The sequence below is a fragment of the Heptranchias perlo genome, chromosome 12 (assembly GCF_035084215.1).
Source record: "Heptranchias perlo isolate sHepPer1 chromosome 12, sHepPer1.hap1, whole genome shotgun sequence".
NCBI classification, from domain to species: Eukaryota; Metazoa; Chordata; class Chondrichthyes; order Hexanchiformes; family Hexanchidae; genus Heptranchias; species Heptranchias perlo.
The window spans coordinates 22,796,204-22,814,437 of NC_090336.1; the positions used below are offsets into that span (position 1 = coordinate 22,796,204).

General features: G+C 43.7%; 2 protein-coding genes and 1 long non-coding RNA gene across 3 annotated transcripts in view; 2 read left to right on the plus strand and 1 right to left on the minus strand.

The window, feature by feature from the left end:
* LOC137327885 (caldesmon-like) overlaps positions 1 to 5,406 on the plus strand; it is a 66,298-nt gene extending 60,892 nt beyond the window's left edge. Inside the window, exons 23-24 of the mRNA XM_067993775.1 lie at positions 1,667 to 1,824; positions 2,770 to 5,406. Coding sequence (XP_067849876.1) covers positions 1,667 to 1,824; positions 2,770 to 2,907 — 296 coding nt within the window. The 3' untranslated portion in view covers positions 2,908 to 5,406. The remainder of the gene's footprint in view (positions 1 to 1,666; positions 1,825 to 2,769) is intronic.
* On the minus strand, positions 759 to 8,996 carry LOC137327887 (uncharacterized). The gene is made up of 3 exons (XR_010964568.1): positions 8,228 to 8,996; positions 1,639 to 1,829; positions 759 to 1,003 (listed from the first exon to the last, which is right to left on the minus strand). It is a non-coding gene; the product is annotated as an uncharacterized lncRNA (long non-coding RNA).
* On the plus strand, positions 8,210 to 17,863 carry LOC137327886 (zinc finger protein with KRAB and SCAN domains 2-like). Its single transcript, XM_067993777.1, has 4 exons — positions 8,210 to 9,021; positions 11,128 to 11,220; positions 14,258 to 14,350; positions 15,699 to 17,863. Exons 1-4 carry the CDS (start codon positions 8,598 to 8,600, stop codon positions 15,989 to 15,991), a joined length of 903 nt encoding a protein of 300 aa, XP_067849878.1. The 5' UTR covers positions 8,210 to 8,597; the 3' UTR covers positions 15,992 to 17,863.
* The last annotated feature ends 371 nt before the right edge of the window (positions 17,864 to 18,234 follow it).

The following is an 18,234-nucleotide window of genomic DNA, read 5'->3' on the forward strand; positions in this document are numbered from 1 at the left end:
CCTGGAGCATAATTGCTGGGAATTGTAATCCTGCCACGACTGGGGAGAGAGGGTCGGAAGGGGGGTTAAAAATTTTAAATTGCGTAATACAACCCTAACCTGCCGTGTACGAGTCTGCTGCCATTTTTCCAATGGTGGTGTTCATGGCGTGTCTGTGTCCCACTCTCGAGAGGTGGGATGCCTCATCATAATCTTTAAATCAGGCTCTTGCAATGCAGTTGGGAGCCTGAATTAAATTTAACGCTGACCAGCCAGGTTTCCCAGGGCTTGGGAAACCCGGCAGCTAAATGGAGATGGGAGCTGCTAGCTGCAGAAGATAAGTGCTTTTTAGAACACTGCTCCATACCCACGATCCCAAGCTTTATGCCCCGCGATCTTTGCTGACCCTCCCCTTACGCCCCGCGATCTTTACTGACCCCTTACGCCCCGCGATCTTTGCTGACTCCTCTTTATGCCCTGCTATCTTTGCTGACCCCCTTCTCATACCACACATTCTTTGCCAAGCCCACCTCCCACCTTTTGCTCCGCGATCTTTGGCAGGACCACCGTGTGCCCAGTATTTCCGGGTTTCCCCCCAGGCAAACATGCTCCCCCACTCCCTGCCCGTCTTCCTGTAAATATCGGGGGCAATACGTCAGTCAATCCACCAGATCCAGGTTCTTATCCAAATCACTGCTGCCCCGCCAGAACTACGCCGCAATTGCTTCCCTTCCCTCCCCGCCCCCCACACCCTGAATCTCACAATTTCAGGCTACACGTCAAAGACCTATATTCAGTGCTGTTTGTGTTGTCAGTTATGTTTTGGTCAGTATTTTTTGAAGCCGCTGGTCAGCTTTTGCTACTTTTCCAGTTTGACATGTAGGTATCAAATTCCAAACTCGATAGAATTTCACACTGATTCCCTTGCAGTCACCTCCTCATTACTTGCATCTTCAGCAGTCCTGTAATCCACGTGTCTCTGGGCTCTAGTTCTGAGCCTGCCAGCTCTCAGATGATTATGCAGCTGGGATTTTCGGAGAGGCAGGGGAGAGGGAGAGGGAGAGAGAGAGAGATCTTGTTTAAGAAATTAATAGATTGGAGTTGGTTTATAAGCAGTTCTGTAAGAGTGACCGTTGAACAAGTCACTATTTGCGAAGTTGGTCTTTGCAAAAATAAAATTGAGTCACTTTCCTCTCGAGATGAGCCTCACCTGTCCAGGGGAAACTTGCCCCCTGGGATAGAGGGGTGCTTTCCTGACTGGAATCAGCGAAGCAGAGGAGGGAGGGAGGGAGGGAGGGGAAGAGGAAATTACTAAATAACAAAGTTTGCAGGAACTCACTCATCGTTAAGATATTTAGGTTTGATATTTGGTCTGTGCCATTAGCTGGATTCTGCCAAGAACAGTTAGGTTTCTGCTATCCATTAATCCCTGTTGGAAAGTGCATATGTGTAGACATTAGCCAATGACTGGAACTGGGTAGATTGTGATGCCTCCTATGATCTAATAGCTCGCTGTCATCCACTGTCTGGCTCACAAATGACAAGGTACCAGAGGGCAGCTGGCACCATTGGAATTTAATCCCAACAGAATGCTTTCAGAAGAGGAGAGAAAATTGGCAACAAAAAAAAGCACATTAAAAAATGCATAGGTTCACTTACTCATGATGCCTTTCTTTGTCCCCAATAGATGAAATCTGTTTCCCAGCACTGTTCATGCCAATGAGGATCGGGCAGGTATTTACGCCAAAGGCTCGTTTGTACTTTCATCCATCAGGATCAGCAGGCTTCTTCCGCCTAACACAGGCACCGTCAGTTCTCAGCCTTCCCCCTCTGGGCAGCAGCACCGTATCCTTCACAGAACACTGCTGATTAGCATTAAAGCGATAAGAGTAAAAAAAAATCTAAAAAGTTTATATTGTTGCTGTATAAGGTACTGGTCAAGTCCCATCAGGGCTACTAGTGCTGGCCACATAGAAGGGCAATAATATTCTAAGGCTAGAGAGAGGAATAATGAAGATTATTCCAGATAATAGGAATTTCAGTTTTGAGGAAAGTTTAAGGAAGTTGGACTTGTTTTCCTTGGATGCAAGGGGATAAATTTGACTTTGTGTGATTGTGTAAAATGGGTGATAGCAAGTCGGCAGTCCGTTTTACATCTCTCCCCATTTTTATTTCCAATTACTTCAGGAGGCTGAGCAGCCGAGACAAAAAAATCCATGAACTTCTCACATGGCATGAGATGCACACCTGCCTCTGCATCATCCTATGTGTAACACTGCAATACACTATGTCTTGATTTAGTTGGTAGCACTCTTACCTTTGAATCAGAAGGTTGTGGGTTCAAGCACTACTTCAAGACTTAAGCACACAATCTAGGGTTGACACTTCTGTACAGTACTGAGAGAGTGCTGCATTGTTGGAGGTGCTATCTTTTGGATGATTCAGTTAAACCAAGACCTTGTTTGCTTGTTCTAGTAGTCCAAATGAATGTAAAAGCTCCAAAAGCACTATCTCAAGAAGAGCAGGGAATTCTGGTGTCCAGGCCAACATTACTCCTCAATCAACACCACTAAAATAGATTAAAAGGTCATCTCATTTGATGTTTATGGGACTTGTTCAGCACAAAATTGACTTTTTGCCTGCATAGCAAGAATGCTGTACCTCAAAAAATTAATTCATTGGTTATGAAGAGTTTGAGGTAGTGATAGGGTGCTGTATAAAAATGTAAATTCATTCTTACCCCTAATTCTTCATTTTTTTCAGTCTGCTAACCTTAACTATGCTTTTCAGAGGATGTCTGTTCTGAATCTCCTGAACCCAAGAGTCACATTGCCAATGAATCCAGTTGTTCAGGGTAACCCTGCCTCCAGAGAAGATGAGACCATAGTCAGACATGGACAGGCAGACCTGAAGAGGAATATTGATTGAACCAAGATTCTGAAGATAAGACGACCTTGATTGAAACTGCTGTTTTTCCTGTTCGAAGATGCTGACTCTTGCTGGGATGTGGGATCCATGGGCACCAACACAGCTGTATGGTACCTTACACGAGCGGCTATTATTAATGTGTAAGCCTAAATAGTGAGTGTCAGCAGGCTATTTGACTGTGGAGAGCATCACAGCTGAACTGTTCCTGTTCTCGCCTGACGCCCTAGGCATACATCAATCTGGAGTGGGAACCATGGCTGATTTATTTTCCCCTCCCTTCCCCATGGTAGTGCCCTACCACTGCCTCAGCTGAGATCACTGGTGCAATTTTTATTCCAATCATGGCATGTCTATGGACCGATAAGAGACAGATCAGTTAGAAAGCTGGACTGAGTTACCTGCAACACAAGGTAAATGGTTCAATGTCACTCTGCTAGTTTTCACACACCTCCAGCAAGTATTTTGCTTATGTCTCTTGAGTAGTGATACTCCACCATTTTTGTCAGCCATGGCAGCTGTATCTTTCCAATACCAATTCCTTGCCTTTTATCCCTTTATACCCTTACTTCTCAAATAAGTATTTATCTCCCTTTTAAATACCTCAATTAACTTTGCATATATGGCTTTCTGGAGCAGTGCTTTCCATATTCTCACAATCCTTTGTGTGAAATTTTTCCAGGATTTGCTTTTAACCGGTTTAGTGCAAATTCTAAGATTATCTTGCCTTATCCTGGATTCTTCTACTGGAGGCAAGAGTTGTTCCTTATCTATCTTGTCAGATCTCTTCATTATTTTAAACACTTTAATCGGATCACGTCTTAACCTTCTCATCTCCAGGGAATATAACACCATTTAACCCAATCTATCATTATAACTCAGTCCCTTCATCACAGTTTCATCATGGTGAATCGTTTCTGGACTTTCCCAAGACCAGTATATCCCCTTAAGATGGGGTCCACAAAGCAGAACACAATATTCTAAATGCGGTCTGATCAGCACTCAATGGGGTGAAGTTGGTTTACGCCATGGGCTTATGGTGAATCGGCAGCCCATTTTACACCACGCCCGATTCTCTTTTCCATTGAAGTCAATCGGGTGCAGGCGGTGGCACCAACAGGCTGCCGATTCACTATGAGCCAATCTTGCGCTACTGGTCCAGCCCAATTTCATCCCCTGTATAACTGCAGTAGCACTTTGTTACTTTTGTATTCTAAACCTCTTGTGATGAAATCCAGCAACCTGTTAACCTTTTGCATTTGTGAACTAGCTTTTAATGACTTATTTGCCTGGATCTCTAGATCCCTTTGTTCATCTAGCCCACGTAGTGCTTTACCATTTAGGTTATATTCTTGTATGCCATTATTAGGTCCAAAATGTACTAGCTCACACTTTGTTACATTAAACTGAATGTGCCATCTTTATACCTACTTGTTTAATCTATCTTGATTCTTTGCAATTTTCAGCTCTCTTCACAATTCACTATACTTCCTATCTTAATATCATCTGTAAACTTGGACATAATCTCCTCTATTCCCAAACCCAGGCCATTTATATATAAAGTGAAAAGCATCAATCCTAGGGGGAACCACGTTTCACTGCTCACCAATCTGACTGTCTCTTTTATCCCAACTCTGTCTCCTTTATCCCAACTCTGTCTCCTTCCTCCTATCAATGCCACAAGGTTAACTCCAATTTCATATGCCTTAATTCATGCTCGCAGTCTCTTATCCAGAATCTTATCAAATGCCTTCTCAAAATCCATGCATACGATATCCATTGATTCTCCTCTACCCAACACTCAGTGACTATCAGACAACTCTATTAGGTTAGTTAAACATTACCTACCTTTCACAAAACCATACTGATTCACCCTAGTCAGTTTAAACCTTTCCAAGTGTAGGGTTATGTGTGTGTGCTCCCGAGCTTTGTCCCAGATGATGAATTCTAGGACCCTACTACTGATGTTAAACTCACTTGCCTATAGTTATTTAATTTGTCCCTTCTTAATTTCTTTAATATCCTCAGTTGGAAGCCATCTGGGCCTTTCTTGCTTCAATCCCATTATTTTATCCATTTAATTTCTTTCTGCTTAAATTAATCTGCAAGTTTCTCTCTTTCACTAATCTCTAGTCTTCCATGTACCTCTAGCATTGTATCATCATTCTCCATAGGACATGACTATTCATTCTAGTATTTCTATCATGTCCTTATTCTCTCCAATTATCGAATTTAAATATGTTTTTAATGGGTCTACCTGCTCTTTTGTGACTCTTTTTCTTGATCAATTTATTAGAGCTTTTGCTCCTCCCCTTAATACCAGCTGCAAGTTTTTTTTCCTATACTCCATTTTTACCTTCCTTATTATTTTCTTGGTCTTATTTAATCAGATTGGTAGGTTGAAAAATAGGGCCTCATCCACATGTTGCTTTCAGCCAGCTATGTTTGTACTGAGTTAGTTGGTGCTTGTGTCAATATGAAAATAAAATGTTATTAATCAAATGAGTTGAGAATTGTGACAGTTTGGAAGATCATCCATGTGGTTATTTCTGTTAGAAGTATGGCATAACCATTTTCTGTGATTATCTCAACCAATTCTCTATTGATCTGGCACAGTAATTGTTTTCATTATTTTTTGCTTTGTCCAGTTTTCTCCCCTTCTACTCCACTCAAGGTGTTGACTATTACTGAATTATGGTTCCATAGGCACCAGATGTTCTCCAGTGCCTTTCCCACATGGCCATTCTAAATCTGTTCTCCCAGTGAGTGTAAATAGGTTATTCAGCTGTGGAGAGCATTACAGATAAGCCTAATGCTGTCCTCACCAAAACAGCAACAAAAATACTTTCTAGCAGAAAAAAATGGATAGTGGCCCTGAGCAGGACGAAAATGTGGATTTTTTCCCCCTTGCCAGACCTAAGGCCATTTGTAGCACAAGCAATGCACTCACCAGCTAATTCAGCACATACCAGGGATTGAACTAGGGACCTTCTGCTCTGAATGCCTCAGTAAATCAGAATATGCAATTAGCCAATAAACCATTGGGTGATTGCCATTGTTTTCAGTTACATCATCATCATCATGGGGATGAGATTGTGGTTTATACATTTCATTGTGATGGAAGGAAGTGGTACAGACCAGTGAATCATTCTTTTAACCTAATGACTACTAATTTGCTTAATTCAGGAGTTTATGAGCAGAAGGATGGAGTTTGTCAGTGTCACTAATGATTAGTAGTAAAGCATATGATTGATGTTGAGTACAGAAAATTGGATCTAGGATATATAAACTGGCTCAATAAAGCTCCACTGCCTCAGTGTCCTCATATTTCTAGGATAGCTAGTCCTGTTACATATAAACATACATGTTTCTGGTTTCTGTTCTGATGAAGGGTCATTGACCTGAAACGTTAACTCTGTTTCTTCACAGATACTGCCTGACTGAGAGTGATTGCCCTGGACATCAAGGCAGCATTTGACCGAGTGTGGCGCCAAGGAACCCTAGTAAAATTGAAGTCAATGGGAAGTAGGGGGAAAACTCTCCAGTGGCTGGAGTCATACCTAGCACAAAGGAAGATGGTAATGGTTGTTGGAGGCCAATCATCTCAGCCCCAGGACATTGCTGCAAGAGTTCCTCAGGGCAGTGTCCTAGGCCCAACCATCTTCAGCTGCTTCATCATAAGGTCAGAAATGGGAATGTTCGCTGATGATTGCACAGTGTTCAGTTCCATTCGCAACCCCTCAGATAATGAAGCAGTCCGTGCCCGCATGCAGCAAGACCTGGACAACATCCAGGCTTGGGCTCATAAGTGGCAAGTAACATTCGTGCCAGACAAGTGCCAGCCAATGACCATCTCCAACAAGAGAGAGTCTGACCACCTCCCCTTGACATTCAACGGCTTTACCATTGCTGAATCACCCACCATCAACATCCTGGGGGTCACCATTGACCAGAAACTTAACTGGACCAGCTACATAAATACTGTGGCTACAAGAGCAGGTCAGAGGCTGGGTATTCTGCAGCGAGTGATTCACCTCCTGACTCCCAAAGCCTTTCCACCATCTACAAGGCAAAAGTCAGGAGTGTGATGGAATACTCTCCACTTGCCTGGATGAGTGCAGCTCCAACAACACTCAAGAAGCTTGACACCATCCAGGACAAAGCAGCCCGCTTGATTGGCACCCCATCCACCACCCAAAACATTCACTCCCTTCACCACTGGTGCACTGTGGACCATCCACAGTATGCACTGCAGCAACTCGCCAAGGCTTCTTTGACAGCACCTCCCAAACCTGCGACCTCTGCCACCTAGAAGGACAAGGGCAGCAGGCACATGGGAACAACACCACCTGCACGTTCCCCTCCAAGTCACACACCATCCCGTCTTGGAAATATATTGCCGTTCCTTCATCGTCGCTGGGTCAAAATCCTGGAACTCCGTACCTAACAGCACTGTGGGAGAACCGTCACCACACGGACTGCAGCGGTTCAAGAAGGCAGCTCACCACCACCTTCTCAAGGGCAATTAGGGATGGGCAATAAATGCTGGCCTTGCCAGTTATGCCCACATCCCATGAACAAATAGAAAAAAAAGCTTGCTGAATATCTCAGCTCACTGACAGAATTAGAGACCTCCTCCAAGTTCCCTGACTCATTCATCTTTCCGCTGATATGACAGCCATTGCAGGGGAAAGCAAATGACCCTCCTTTGCTGTACTTGCTGCAGTACGATTTCCATGGCCTCCTACTTGAAGTGTGGTGCCATGGCTGCTCACCAACATTTTCCTGTGTTTACAGAACAAGTTCCAACAACAGAAACTCGTTTAAACTGTGACAGACCTTTAAGACTTGCTGCAGCACATTAATCCCTGTCCCCCTATTGAACAAGCGCTCAATATGAGGCATTAATCACACTCGGCGCTTGCCCACATTGTGCAAATGAGCAGAACCCAGAAATCCAGCTGTGTTCAGCAGCTTTCTAGTTGCCACCCAATTTACATTGGCCCAGTGTTTTCAGGAGGGGAGGGGAGGGAAGAAAAGGAGAGAAAACTGTGGGGGATATCTATTTTAGGTTTGCAATTTCTGTTTTTTTTAATATGTATACTGATTATGAGTGTCACTTCCAATATTTCGTGTAACTTAACCAACCATAATAGATAGGTTTTATCTAAACACGTTTGACTTAAAATAAGGATTAAGATATTGTCGCGGATCTGTTTCTTTCCCGTTGTCCGCCCCGCCTTGAAGGACTTTAAATTAATATAAGACCAACGAGAATAAAAGTCAATATGGGCGGGGAAAGAAACCTGTTTCCTTCCTGTACCTCACAGCCGCCATTGGACTGGCACTGGGCGCTCTTGCATTTTGCATTATTGTTGTGTTGTGAGAGGCAGTTTTTCGGGCTCTGAGCTGGGACCGGTTTGGTTGTAAAGTGCTCTGCGCTGAGCCTCCTGTGGACGTGCATTAATCGGCTTTCCGCTGCAGTGTCGGGTTACACGCTGACGCATTCTCCAAGCGCTGTGCTGCCTTTTGTGGGTGTCGACGAGCCTGAGCCAGCACTAATCACCCCTCCTCCACCACCATCTCCACCATCTCTGAGCTTGCGTCCTCTTCGAGAGATCCACATTTCCCTGCAGTTGTGTTTTTTTTTAAAATCGTGAATAATACTGGATGATCACCAGCAAGCCTCAACGATGGCAAGGAGAGCAAGTAAGAATTGGGCAGACGAGGAGATCAAAGGCTTGTTGTCCATTTGGAAAGACAGGTCCATCCAGGATCAGCTAGCCGGGGCAGTGAGGAATAAAGATGTGTTCGTGAGGATCTCCAACAGCCTTAAAGCGTTAGGGGTCAACCGGGACTGGAAGCAATGCCGAGCCAAAGTGAAGAACCTGAAATACGAATACAGGACCATGGTGAATCAGAGGAAGTCGGGCAGGAGGTGCAAATCCATGCGCTTCTACAGTGAAATTGACGCGGTGCTGGGGTGCCGACTTCTCCAGGCCAAAGGACCACTGGACAGAACGTTTCTCAATGTGGTGATCAAGGAAGAGGAGGAGGAGGAAGAGAAATTGGAAAATGGCCCACCACAGGCCTCTTCAGCCTCCGAAAACGTCACAGGTGACCTTTTAATTCAGACTGCAACACAGGAAATCATAAATAATTGCACAATTCCTGAGTGTGTTTTCTTTAAAGTAAACTGTAATTGATATAGATTATTTATACAGAGAGTGATGTTGGATATGATGAGTTTCAAAATATAAAATAATAGCTTTCTGAGGGTTCTCTTTTAGCTGTCAAGGTTTTGATGCTCTGCCTTTGAAGGAGTGTGGGCTTCGGGTTTTTAAATACTCTCTAGAATGATCAGTACCCATTCGCAACCTACAGACTGACCTGTAGTCCATGAAAGCAAGAAGGCTGTCAACAAAATAGTGGAGCTTTGAATTTTTAAAATTATTTTGAAAATTGATGGAAGATTGACAAAGTAGAGAAATGAACACAACATTCTTGATATAAACTTTACTCTATAGTCCATATGTTTACTATCTCAGATACAGTCATCTGGATTCACATGTCTCCTTTAACATTCACTACACTTACCCCTAAAGTCATCACCTCCTTTAACAATCAAAGCACTGATCCCAGAGTTAAAAGTGCTGATTCCCTGATCTCGTGTTCCCGGTGAGGAATGGTGCTCACAGGGAGCACTGGTTGGGATTGAAGGCCAACAGTGCCTGATTTTCCATCAACGAGTTTGGGACGTTTTTATGTGTTAAAATCGCTATATAGTGCAAGTTGTTGTTAATTTAAATGGATGGAAAATTAGGGTCTGACATCAATGCTCCTTATGGATGCCATGGGCACCTGACTGGAGAATCAGCCTTAAAGTTTCCCTTAGCACTCAGACACAGACCTCGAGAAAGACTGTCTTCTTTAACATTCACAGCTGGTTGTAGAAGTCCTTGTAAAACAATCAGTCTTTATTTCCCTTCAGCCAAAGTAATTTCCTGTCTGCTTACTTTTGACACACCTGTTCCTTCTATTCCCCCATTACAAATGTGTCACATGTCACTCACTCATGAGTGACTATCAATTATTATGAAAGAAAAGACTTGCCTTTAAAAAGTGCCTTATTACATTGCTCAGAAATATCTCAAAACACTTCACATCCAGTCAATTATTTTGAAATGCAGCGAATGCTGGTGACATACTCGGACATATGTCACTCTAAAAGTTATGCACAGCTCCATAGTGTTAGGGAGAATATATAGCTGAACATTAACCTGAATTTATTTTACAGATGTTGATGAATCTGTTGTGTATTTCCAGCATTTTTGTTTTCATTTCATATGCTTAAATGGATTTATGATCTGTTTCACAGTTGAAGGTTGTAAATGCCTTTCCTGACACATCTCAGATATGAGATTACCTGTATTGATTTTCAATATTTCAACCCAACATATAATCCATTTTTTAATTTTAGTTATATCTTTTTCCCCTATTCTTTGTCTGCTTGGCCTGTCTTCTGTTGCCATGACCGTGGGTGCAAAGCTTCCATCCACTATCCCCTGCAGTGGAACTTGAACTCATGCCGATCTCTACGCTGTGGCACTATGTTCTTCTGCACCGTCACCAGTTATAACTGTTAACGATTTATTGCTTCCTCACTGTCTTGATGAGTTACGTGAACGAGGAGCTGAGTCACACAACCCAGAAGGTTTGAGGTTCTATTCCCAGGCTGTGCTGAGCTACTGATGTCAGACAGGATGGTGTTAAGGCCACAAATGGCCTCAGTGTCCCTGGTTTGGGGAAGGGAAGTTTAGTGAGAGTTTCTGATCCTGATCGCTACGCAGTGAGCCTGGTGAAAATGCGCATGTGGGATGAGGTCAGGATTGGACTTGGATATCTCGACAGGTTGAATATCCTGCCGACACTCACTGTCATAGATGAGTAGTATCCACTGGGTGAGGTATTAAAGAGCACTTGGTCCCTGTGGAACTGTATCCCAACAAAAGTCATCACCTTCAGGAGAGGTAGAGGAGAAAACTGGTTAGAAAAAAAAAATACTGATTTACTGATATGAATCTTCATGAGAGCAGTCTAACCTGTGTGCTCCATGCTATAACTACTGATCTCTCTGCCCAGATTTCCAATGAGGGGGGAGGACACATCTTGCTATTAAAATTGGCTGAGCACTCACACAGTGTAAATCTTAAATTTCCACAGCGTGCTGTGCCCAACCAGCTGCGGCCATCAGCAGAGACGAGGAAGAAGATAAAGTTCTGCCTGAACCACAGTCTGGAGTAGACAGTGTTATAGGTAAGTGTCAAGAATGATGGAGAGGCAAGGATTAGATGACAACATTTACCCAAACTAGTGATTGATGCAAGTGATAATATTGTGAGGAGAGAGAATGGCTATCTTTTTTTTGGGGGGTGGGGGTGGGGAATGCTAAGAGGGATCTGTTTGGGATCGCTTTCGCACACATTGGAAGATTGGAATCAAAAATGGAGAATTCGAACTAACTATTCTCTGTGGCAGAATCTGTAACCTGATACCTTAGCTAGAGAGGTCTGCAGTACTCTTGGGATCTATTGCTGATTGACCAGCCAACCTTTCTCACCGATGGGGATGTACAGGGACTGAACTGTAGTGGACAGCTGGGATTTTCTCATTCGGCTGCAAGCCAATGCTTTAATATGTGGAGTGGTCCTAGCTGAACGACAGTGGAAAGCTTACCAGCACTCTGTGCCGGTGGGCTGCATGGTTTTAGTTGGTTAAACTCCTGCAATACTCCAACAAGTACTTAGAGGTCCCTGAGCCTTGGCTCTTGTAAACTTGCTCCTAAGTTGTCTGGACTTATATACGTGGGGTGTGCCCCTAAAGAGAGAGGATGCACATCCCATATCAGGAAAACAGAATCTCTATGTGTTTTGTTTTATTTGTTCAGGGGATGTGGGCGTCGCTGGCAAGGCCAGCATTTATCGCTCATCCCTAATTGCCCTTGAGAAGGTGGCGGTGAGCTGCCTTCTTGAACCGCTGCAGTCCGTGTGGTGAACGTTCTCCCACAGTGCTGTTAGGAAGGGAGTTCTAGGATTTTGACCCAGTGACGATGAAGGAACGGCAATATATTTCCAAGTTGGGATGGTGTGTGACTTGGAGGGGAACGTGCAGGTGGTGTTGTTCCCATGCGTCTGCTGCCCTTGTCCTTCTAGGTGGTAGAGGGCGCGGGCTTGGGAGGTGCTGTCGAAGAAGCCTTGGCGAGTTGCTGCAGTGCATCCTGTGGATGGTACATACTGCAGCTGCAGCCACTGTGCGCCGGTGGTGGAGGGAGTGAATATTTAGGGTGGTGGATGGGGTGCCAATCAAGTGGGCTGCTTTGTCCTGGATGGTGTCGAGCTTCTTGAGTGTTGTTAGAGCTGCACTCATCCAGGCAAGTGGAGAGTATTCCATCACACTCCTGACTTGTGCCTTGTAGATGGTGGAAAGGCTTTGGGCAGTCAGGAAGTGAGTCACTCGCCGCAGAATACCCATCATCAGCAAACTTCCCCATTTCTGACTGTATGATGGAGGGAAGGTCATTGATGGAGCAGCTGAAGATGGTTGGGCCTAGGACACTGCCCTGAGGAACTCCTGCAGCAATGTCCTGGGGCTGAGATGATTGGCCTCCAATAAACAACTACCATCTTCCTTTGTGCTAGGTATGACTCCAGCCACTGGAGAGTTTTCCCCCTGATTCCCATTTTCTTCAATTTTACTCGAGCTCCTTGGTGCCACACTCGGTCAAATGCTGCCTTGAAGTCAAGGGCAATCACTCTTACCTCACCTCTGGAATTCAGCTCTTTTGTCCATGTTTGGACCAAGGCTGTAATGAGGTCTGGAGCCGAGTGGTCCTGGCAGAATCCAAACTGAGCATCAGTGAGCAGGTTATTGCTGAGTAAGTGCCACTTGATAGCACTGTCGACGACACCTTCCATCACTGCTCATGATTGAGAGTAGACTGATGAGGCGGTAATTGGCCGGATTGGATTTGTCCTCCTTTTTGTGGACAGGACATACCTGGGCAATTTTCCACATTGTTGGGTAGATGCCGATGTTATAGCTGTACTGAAACAGTTTGGCTAGAGGCACGGCTAGTTCTGGAGCACTTGTGTGTGAACTTCTTTGTAGTTTTGGAGACTCTTAAGCATGATGATGGTTTTCTGCATCTAACAGACACGTGGCTGACCAAAAGAAAAGGAAGTGAATAGACTAAATTTAGTGCTTGAATCTCTGTTTTCACACCTTTGCTGAGGAAATATCAAAGTGTAGACATGTTTCGCCTGCTACCTCCACTGGTCTTAGCATCTGTATTCCAGAGAAATCCTTTTTTCCTTCCCAATTTTCTCTTGTTGGCTCCTTCTGCTGCTGACATGCTGGAGTAAAGTTGCCCTGAGGGGTACCTCATCCAAATGGTCTTTATTCATATCAGAGCCGAGAGAAAGTATTTTGGTGGGGCTGTTGTCCTGTAGAGGCATCATAGCCAAGCCCAAACCTGCTCCCACTTGATGTTCACAAACATGCACTTTCCAGCAGGAGTCTTTTTGCTTGTGATAGTCTTGACAATAATCAATAGTATATGTATACTAGAAAATCTCCCATGGCATTGCTCATACATGGTGAGGAGGCTGGCTCCAGAGGCGAGAATAAGGATCCAATCTTCTTGGCTCCTTTATTTCTTATGACTTGGGATCTGATTGACCATGCCAGTCATAGCATTAATAATATCGTATGGTTAGCATATCAGAGGCTAATCAGAAGGCCAGGTGAATCTCGACATTCATACAGACACAAACTTTTTATTTGTAAGAGATATATTGTGTGTGTGTGTGTGTGTGTGTGTGTATATATATAGTTTATTTTGATTTTTGTCCTATGCAACCAGATTGAACAGACAAGCAAATATGCAAGAGAAAATCCAAAGGAGAGATGATTTAATATTGCTTCGGGCTTGAAGCCTGGAACAGAGGCTAAGGTTGTGGAATGTAGTTCATATTGGGTGCAGATTAGAATTTGCCATTTGGATGTGAGGCTTAGGGCATAGTGCAGCACAGGTTAGATGCAGGTTTAAGGTCCCTCTGCACTGTCCCATTAAGCACCTTCAGGTGGAGTGCAACACTGGTTCAGTTACATGTTGTTGAGTTTGTTGGATTCTAATGGGACGAGTTTAGTTGAATGGTGTTGGATTCTAATGAGACTGGTTTATTTGAATGTTATTGGGGTCTAATGAGACAAGTTGGTTGAGTGCTGTTGTGTTCTAATGGGATTGGCACAACTTACTGTTGTAATTTACTATTTTTCTTGATTCTTCATGTAGCAGAAACAGAAGGCCCTGTGGAAGAAGAGAAGATTAGCACAGCCTCTGAGGCCCCTGCTGCAACAAGCAGAAAAAGGACTGAACCTGAGCATGGTGTGTACCTGAGCAATGATGCAGTAATAATGTTATGAGTATGAGCTGGATAATTACAGAATCATTGTTTACAAACCAGCAAAATGTCAGGAATTACTGGCACAGTCAAAACAGGTATGAAATGGAAGGGCCTAATGCCAGATTACTTTTCTAAGATATTGTACAGGTATTTTCTCCACTCATTATCCACCCCAGTGTTGGTGCACCATTGGGCCAGGGTCTGCTGCTCGCTGTTTGGCAGTCCCAGTCTGCCTTCTTCCCCACTCCTGAGACACTCCCAGGCCTTCTCTTTGATCTTTGCCAGTAGACCAGCTTTTGTGTTATGAAAGCACAATGAGCTGGGGACATGGATTTTAATCTAAATTGTCTTTCAAGCTCCTATGTACTGTAACTGGACTTAAAGGGACAGCCATCAAGCCAAAACTAAACAAAAATACTTAATTTATCATCATAATCACCATAGATCAGAAGATCCCCTAGCTCCACCTGTGCTGACTTAGCTTGATCTCAGCTGGGCCAGGAGCAATAGTACTCTAACTGGCCTCAGCACTACTCGGCTAGGGAGAGAGAAAATAAAAATCACAAGGGTTACTGATCCTGACCATTATTTGCAAAGTCTGTTTTTGTGGATGTCAAGTGGTGATAGTGTCGGGTTGAATAGCCTGCTGACGGTTACTATCTAGGCTCACATCAAGAAATAGCTGCTTGGGTGTAGTACCAGAGGTGGCTGGCAAGGAGTTGGCACCTACAGGAGGGCAGCTGTGAAAATTGGTTTAAAAAATTTAAAGTAACAAAGAAGAACACTGAGTGGAGCACAGGCTTGCATTGCTGCACCAGGTGGCAGCTGTGGCTCAGTGACTAGCACTCTCGTCACTGAGTCAGAAGATTGTGGGTTCACGTCCTACTCCAGGGACTTGAGCACAAAATCTAGGCTGACACTCCAGTGCAATACTGAGGGAGTGCTGCACTGTCGGAGATGCCATCTTTCAGATGAGAGGTTAAACCAAGGCCCTGTCTGCCCTCTCAAGTGGACGTAAAAGATCCCATGAAACTATTCGAAGAAAAGCAGGGGAGTTCTTTCCGGTGTGCTGGCCAATATTTATCCCTCAATCAACATAACTAAAACAGATTATCTGGTCATTATCACATTGTTGTTTGTGGGAGCTTGCTGTGCACAAATTGGCTGCCGTGTTTCCTATATTACAACAGTGAATACACTTCAAAAGTAATTAATTGGCTATAAAGCGCTTTGGGACATCCTGAGGTCGTGAAAGGTGCTATAGAAATGCAAGCCCTTCTTTCTTTATCCCAAGTAATCTTACTTAACTGTTCTTTTGAAAACATCTAGATTGCTCAGTGCCAAAGAAGAGGATGAAGCCGAAGAAAGGGACCATGTTTCAGAGACACATTGGCACCATTATCAACACCTTCATGGACTATCAGAGGAAAGCCGAAGAAAGGTTCTACAAATGGGAGGAAGAGAGGCGAAGGGAGGAGCGTGAGCATGAGCTGCGGATTATCCAGCTGTTGCTCGATCATTCCAGATCCTCAATGATTCAAACACCTCAGACACCAGATTATCTGAGATCGCTGCACAGCCAGAACACCCATATATTCACACCTCCTCCCTCGAACAATTAATATTTATGTTCTTTGTAATTGTTTAAATTACTTGCTGTTCATGGTGCTCTGCTCTGTTCATCCTATGTTAGCCAGCAGTTAAATTGCAGTTTCACGTGATTTACCTTCACATTGCCAGCTTTTACAGGATCCAAGTCTAAACAGGAAGAGGAAGTGGCAGGATGGTGAGTGGACTAATTTAAAGAGCTCCCCGATGACTCAGTTGCACTATCCACTAACCTGCACACACCAAATGGGTCCCAGGTACCATCCACAGTCTGTGCTGAGTTAGCTGATCTCAGTATAAGGGTGTTATAATTAACCTTTCCCTCCTTGGCTAGGGAGCAGAAAAATCAGCCATGGTTCTCTCTCCTGTTCACTATCCTGCCTACAAGTGCATGTGTGGATGTTGGGTGAAGACAAGATTGGGTTTGGCTATAATGGTCCCCTCTCCACAGTTGAAAAGCCTGCTGGCACTTGTTGCTTAGGCTCACACATGAACAATTGGGCTAGGTACCAGGAGGCTATGAGCACCTGTGGAACTGTATCCCAGCAAAGGTCTGTGCTATCTGGAGAGGAGGAAAGAAAGCAAACAATGGAAATACAGAGTGGGTTGATAGCATCTGAAAGAGAAAGGTAGGTAAACATATATTTGGGTGGGACCCTTCCTCAGAATCTGCTCCGATGATGAAAAGTCTCACTTGAAATGCTAACTTGCCTTCTCAGATGCTGATTGACTGTTTATATATTTCCATCATTCCCTGCTTTTCTTTTTTTAAAAGTTCACGACTGGCTGCTGCTCCAGTCTGACACTGTGGTTTTAAATTGTGTTGGAGAACCAGGACAGCATCCAGAACTGGGAAGGATGACGAGTGATGCTTAATGTAACAGGAGCCAGCCAATAACTGATTCACTGTAGAAGCCACCCAACTTTTATTTTTGCTCTATGAAGAAGCCTTCTCACTTAGAAACAATGTACCTCAGATAGGAGACAATGTCTCAGTGGGTAAATACACCATTTGGTGTGGTACTGAACCATGAAGAAAAAGTGGGGAGCGTCCAGTTTTGATTTCATGGTCTGCACTGAGTTCACCAAATTGAGCCGTGGCAGTTAGAGGGATGGTACAATTAGCTTCAGTGTCGCTGAGTTGGGGAGAAAAAAAATCAGCCCAGGTTCTTTCGCTTGATTACTATCCAGTAACCCCCGCTGGAAATTGTGTGTGTGTGTGTGTGTGTGTGTTGGGCGAGAACAGGATCAGGTTTAGCTTTGACGGTGCCCCCAGTTGAATCACCTGGTTAGTATGGTCACTTGGGGTGAAGTACTATAGGGCTACTGGCACCATAGGACCATCCTCCAGCAAGAATCACAGGAAGGAGAAAAACTGGAGGAGAAAAGAGAAAGGTGTTCCAGAATGTTATTTTTCTTTAATAGATACAGTAAACTATTTAATTCTATCATAATCGCAGCACTTAACCTATTCTCCAAACACTAGTATGGTTGGAAAGTGTCATGAGCAGTCAGGCCGGATGGGTGAAGCTCTCTTCTTCCTTATTTTAGGACAAAGCAATTGGTTTTACTTGGACCCATTCCCTTATGTTAGGAAGACTATTATGTTTTGAGGAAACAACTTCTGGAATCTGAGAAAAAAACATGAAAATTATATAAGTTAAAGGACACTGTACTGCAGTCTTGTACCATGGCATGCTATGATACAGTAACTATCTGATAATATATTGCAAGATCCAGCCTTGTAATATTGTATATGTCATGTGATGCTGTATCAGTGAGTTTTTTTCATCTTAATGCTTGTATCACTCTCCTTCCTGTCACACACAAGTAATGAAAACAGCAAAACCAGCAGTCTTATGTTTCATTAAAAAAAATCAAATGTTTATGTGACATGTAAGCTGATTCATATGATTGCTGGCTAATAGATTTGTTCAGTCAATTCAGTTTTTGTCAAAGTCACTTATCCTTGTTTAAATAGCACTGATTTGCTTAAATATAATTAAATTATTATAATCTTGCATTTATACATCAAAGTTTCTCAAAGCGTGGGGTGACTGTTATTTAGGAAAACACTGCAGCATTCTGCATCAGCAACATCCTACCAATAGAAGTAAGATGAAAGGGAATATTCTATTTTTGGTAGTATTGGCTGAGGGAGGAATGTTGACCAGGTCACCAAGTAGAACTCCCTGCTCTTCTGAATCACCGGATAAGCAGCCAGGTCCTTGTATTTACATCTCATCCAAAAAACAGT

Excerpts from the sequence above, each read along its gene's own strand:
- LOC137327886 (XM_067993777.1), top strand. The coding sequence starts at position 8,598 with ATGGCAAGGAGAGCAAGTAAGAATTGGGCAGACGAGGAGATCAAAGGC. Across the intron at positions 11,221-14,257 it reads TGGAGTAGACAGTGTTATAG|CAGAAACAGAAGGCCCTGTG; the intron begins GTAAGTGTCAAG and ends TTCTTCATGTAG. Across the intron at positions 14,351-15,698 it reads AAGGACTGAACCTGAGCATG|ATTGCTCAGTGCCAAAGAAG; the intron begins GTGTGTACCTGA and ends GAAAACATCTAG.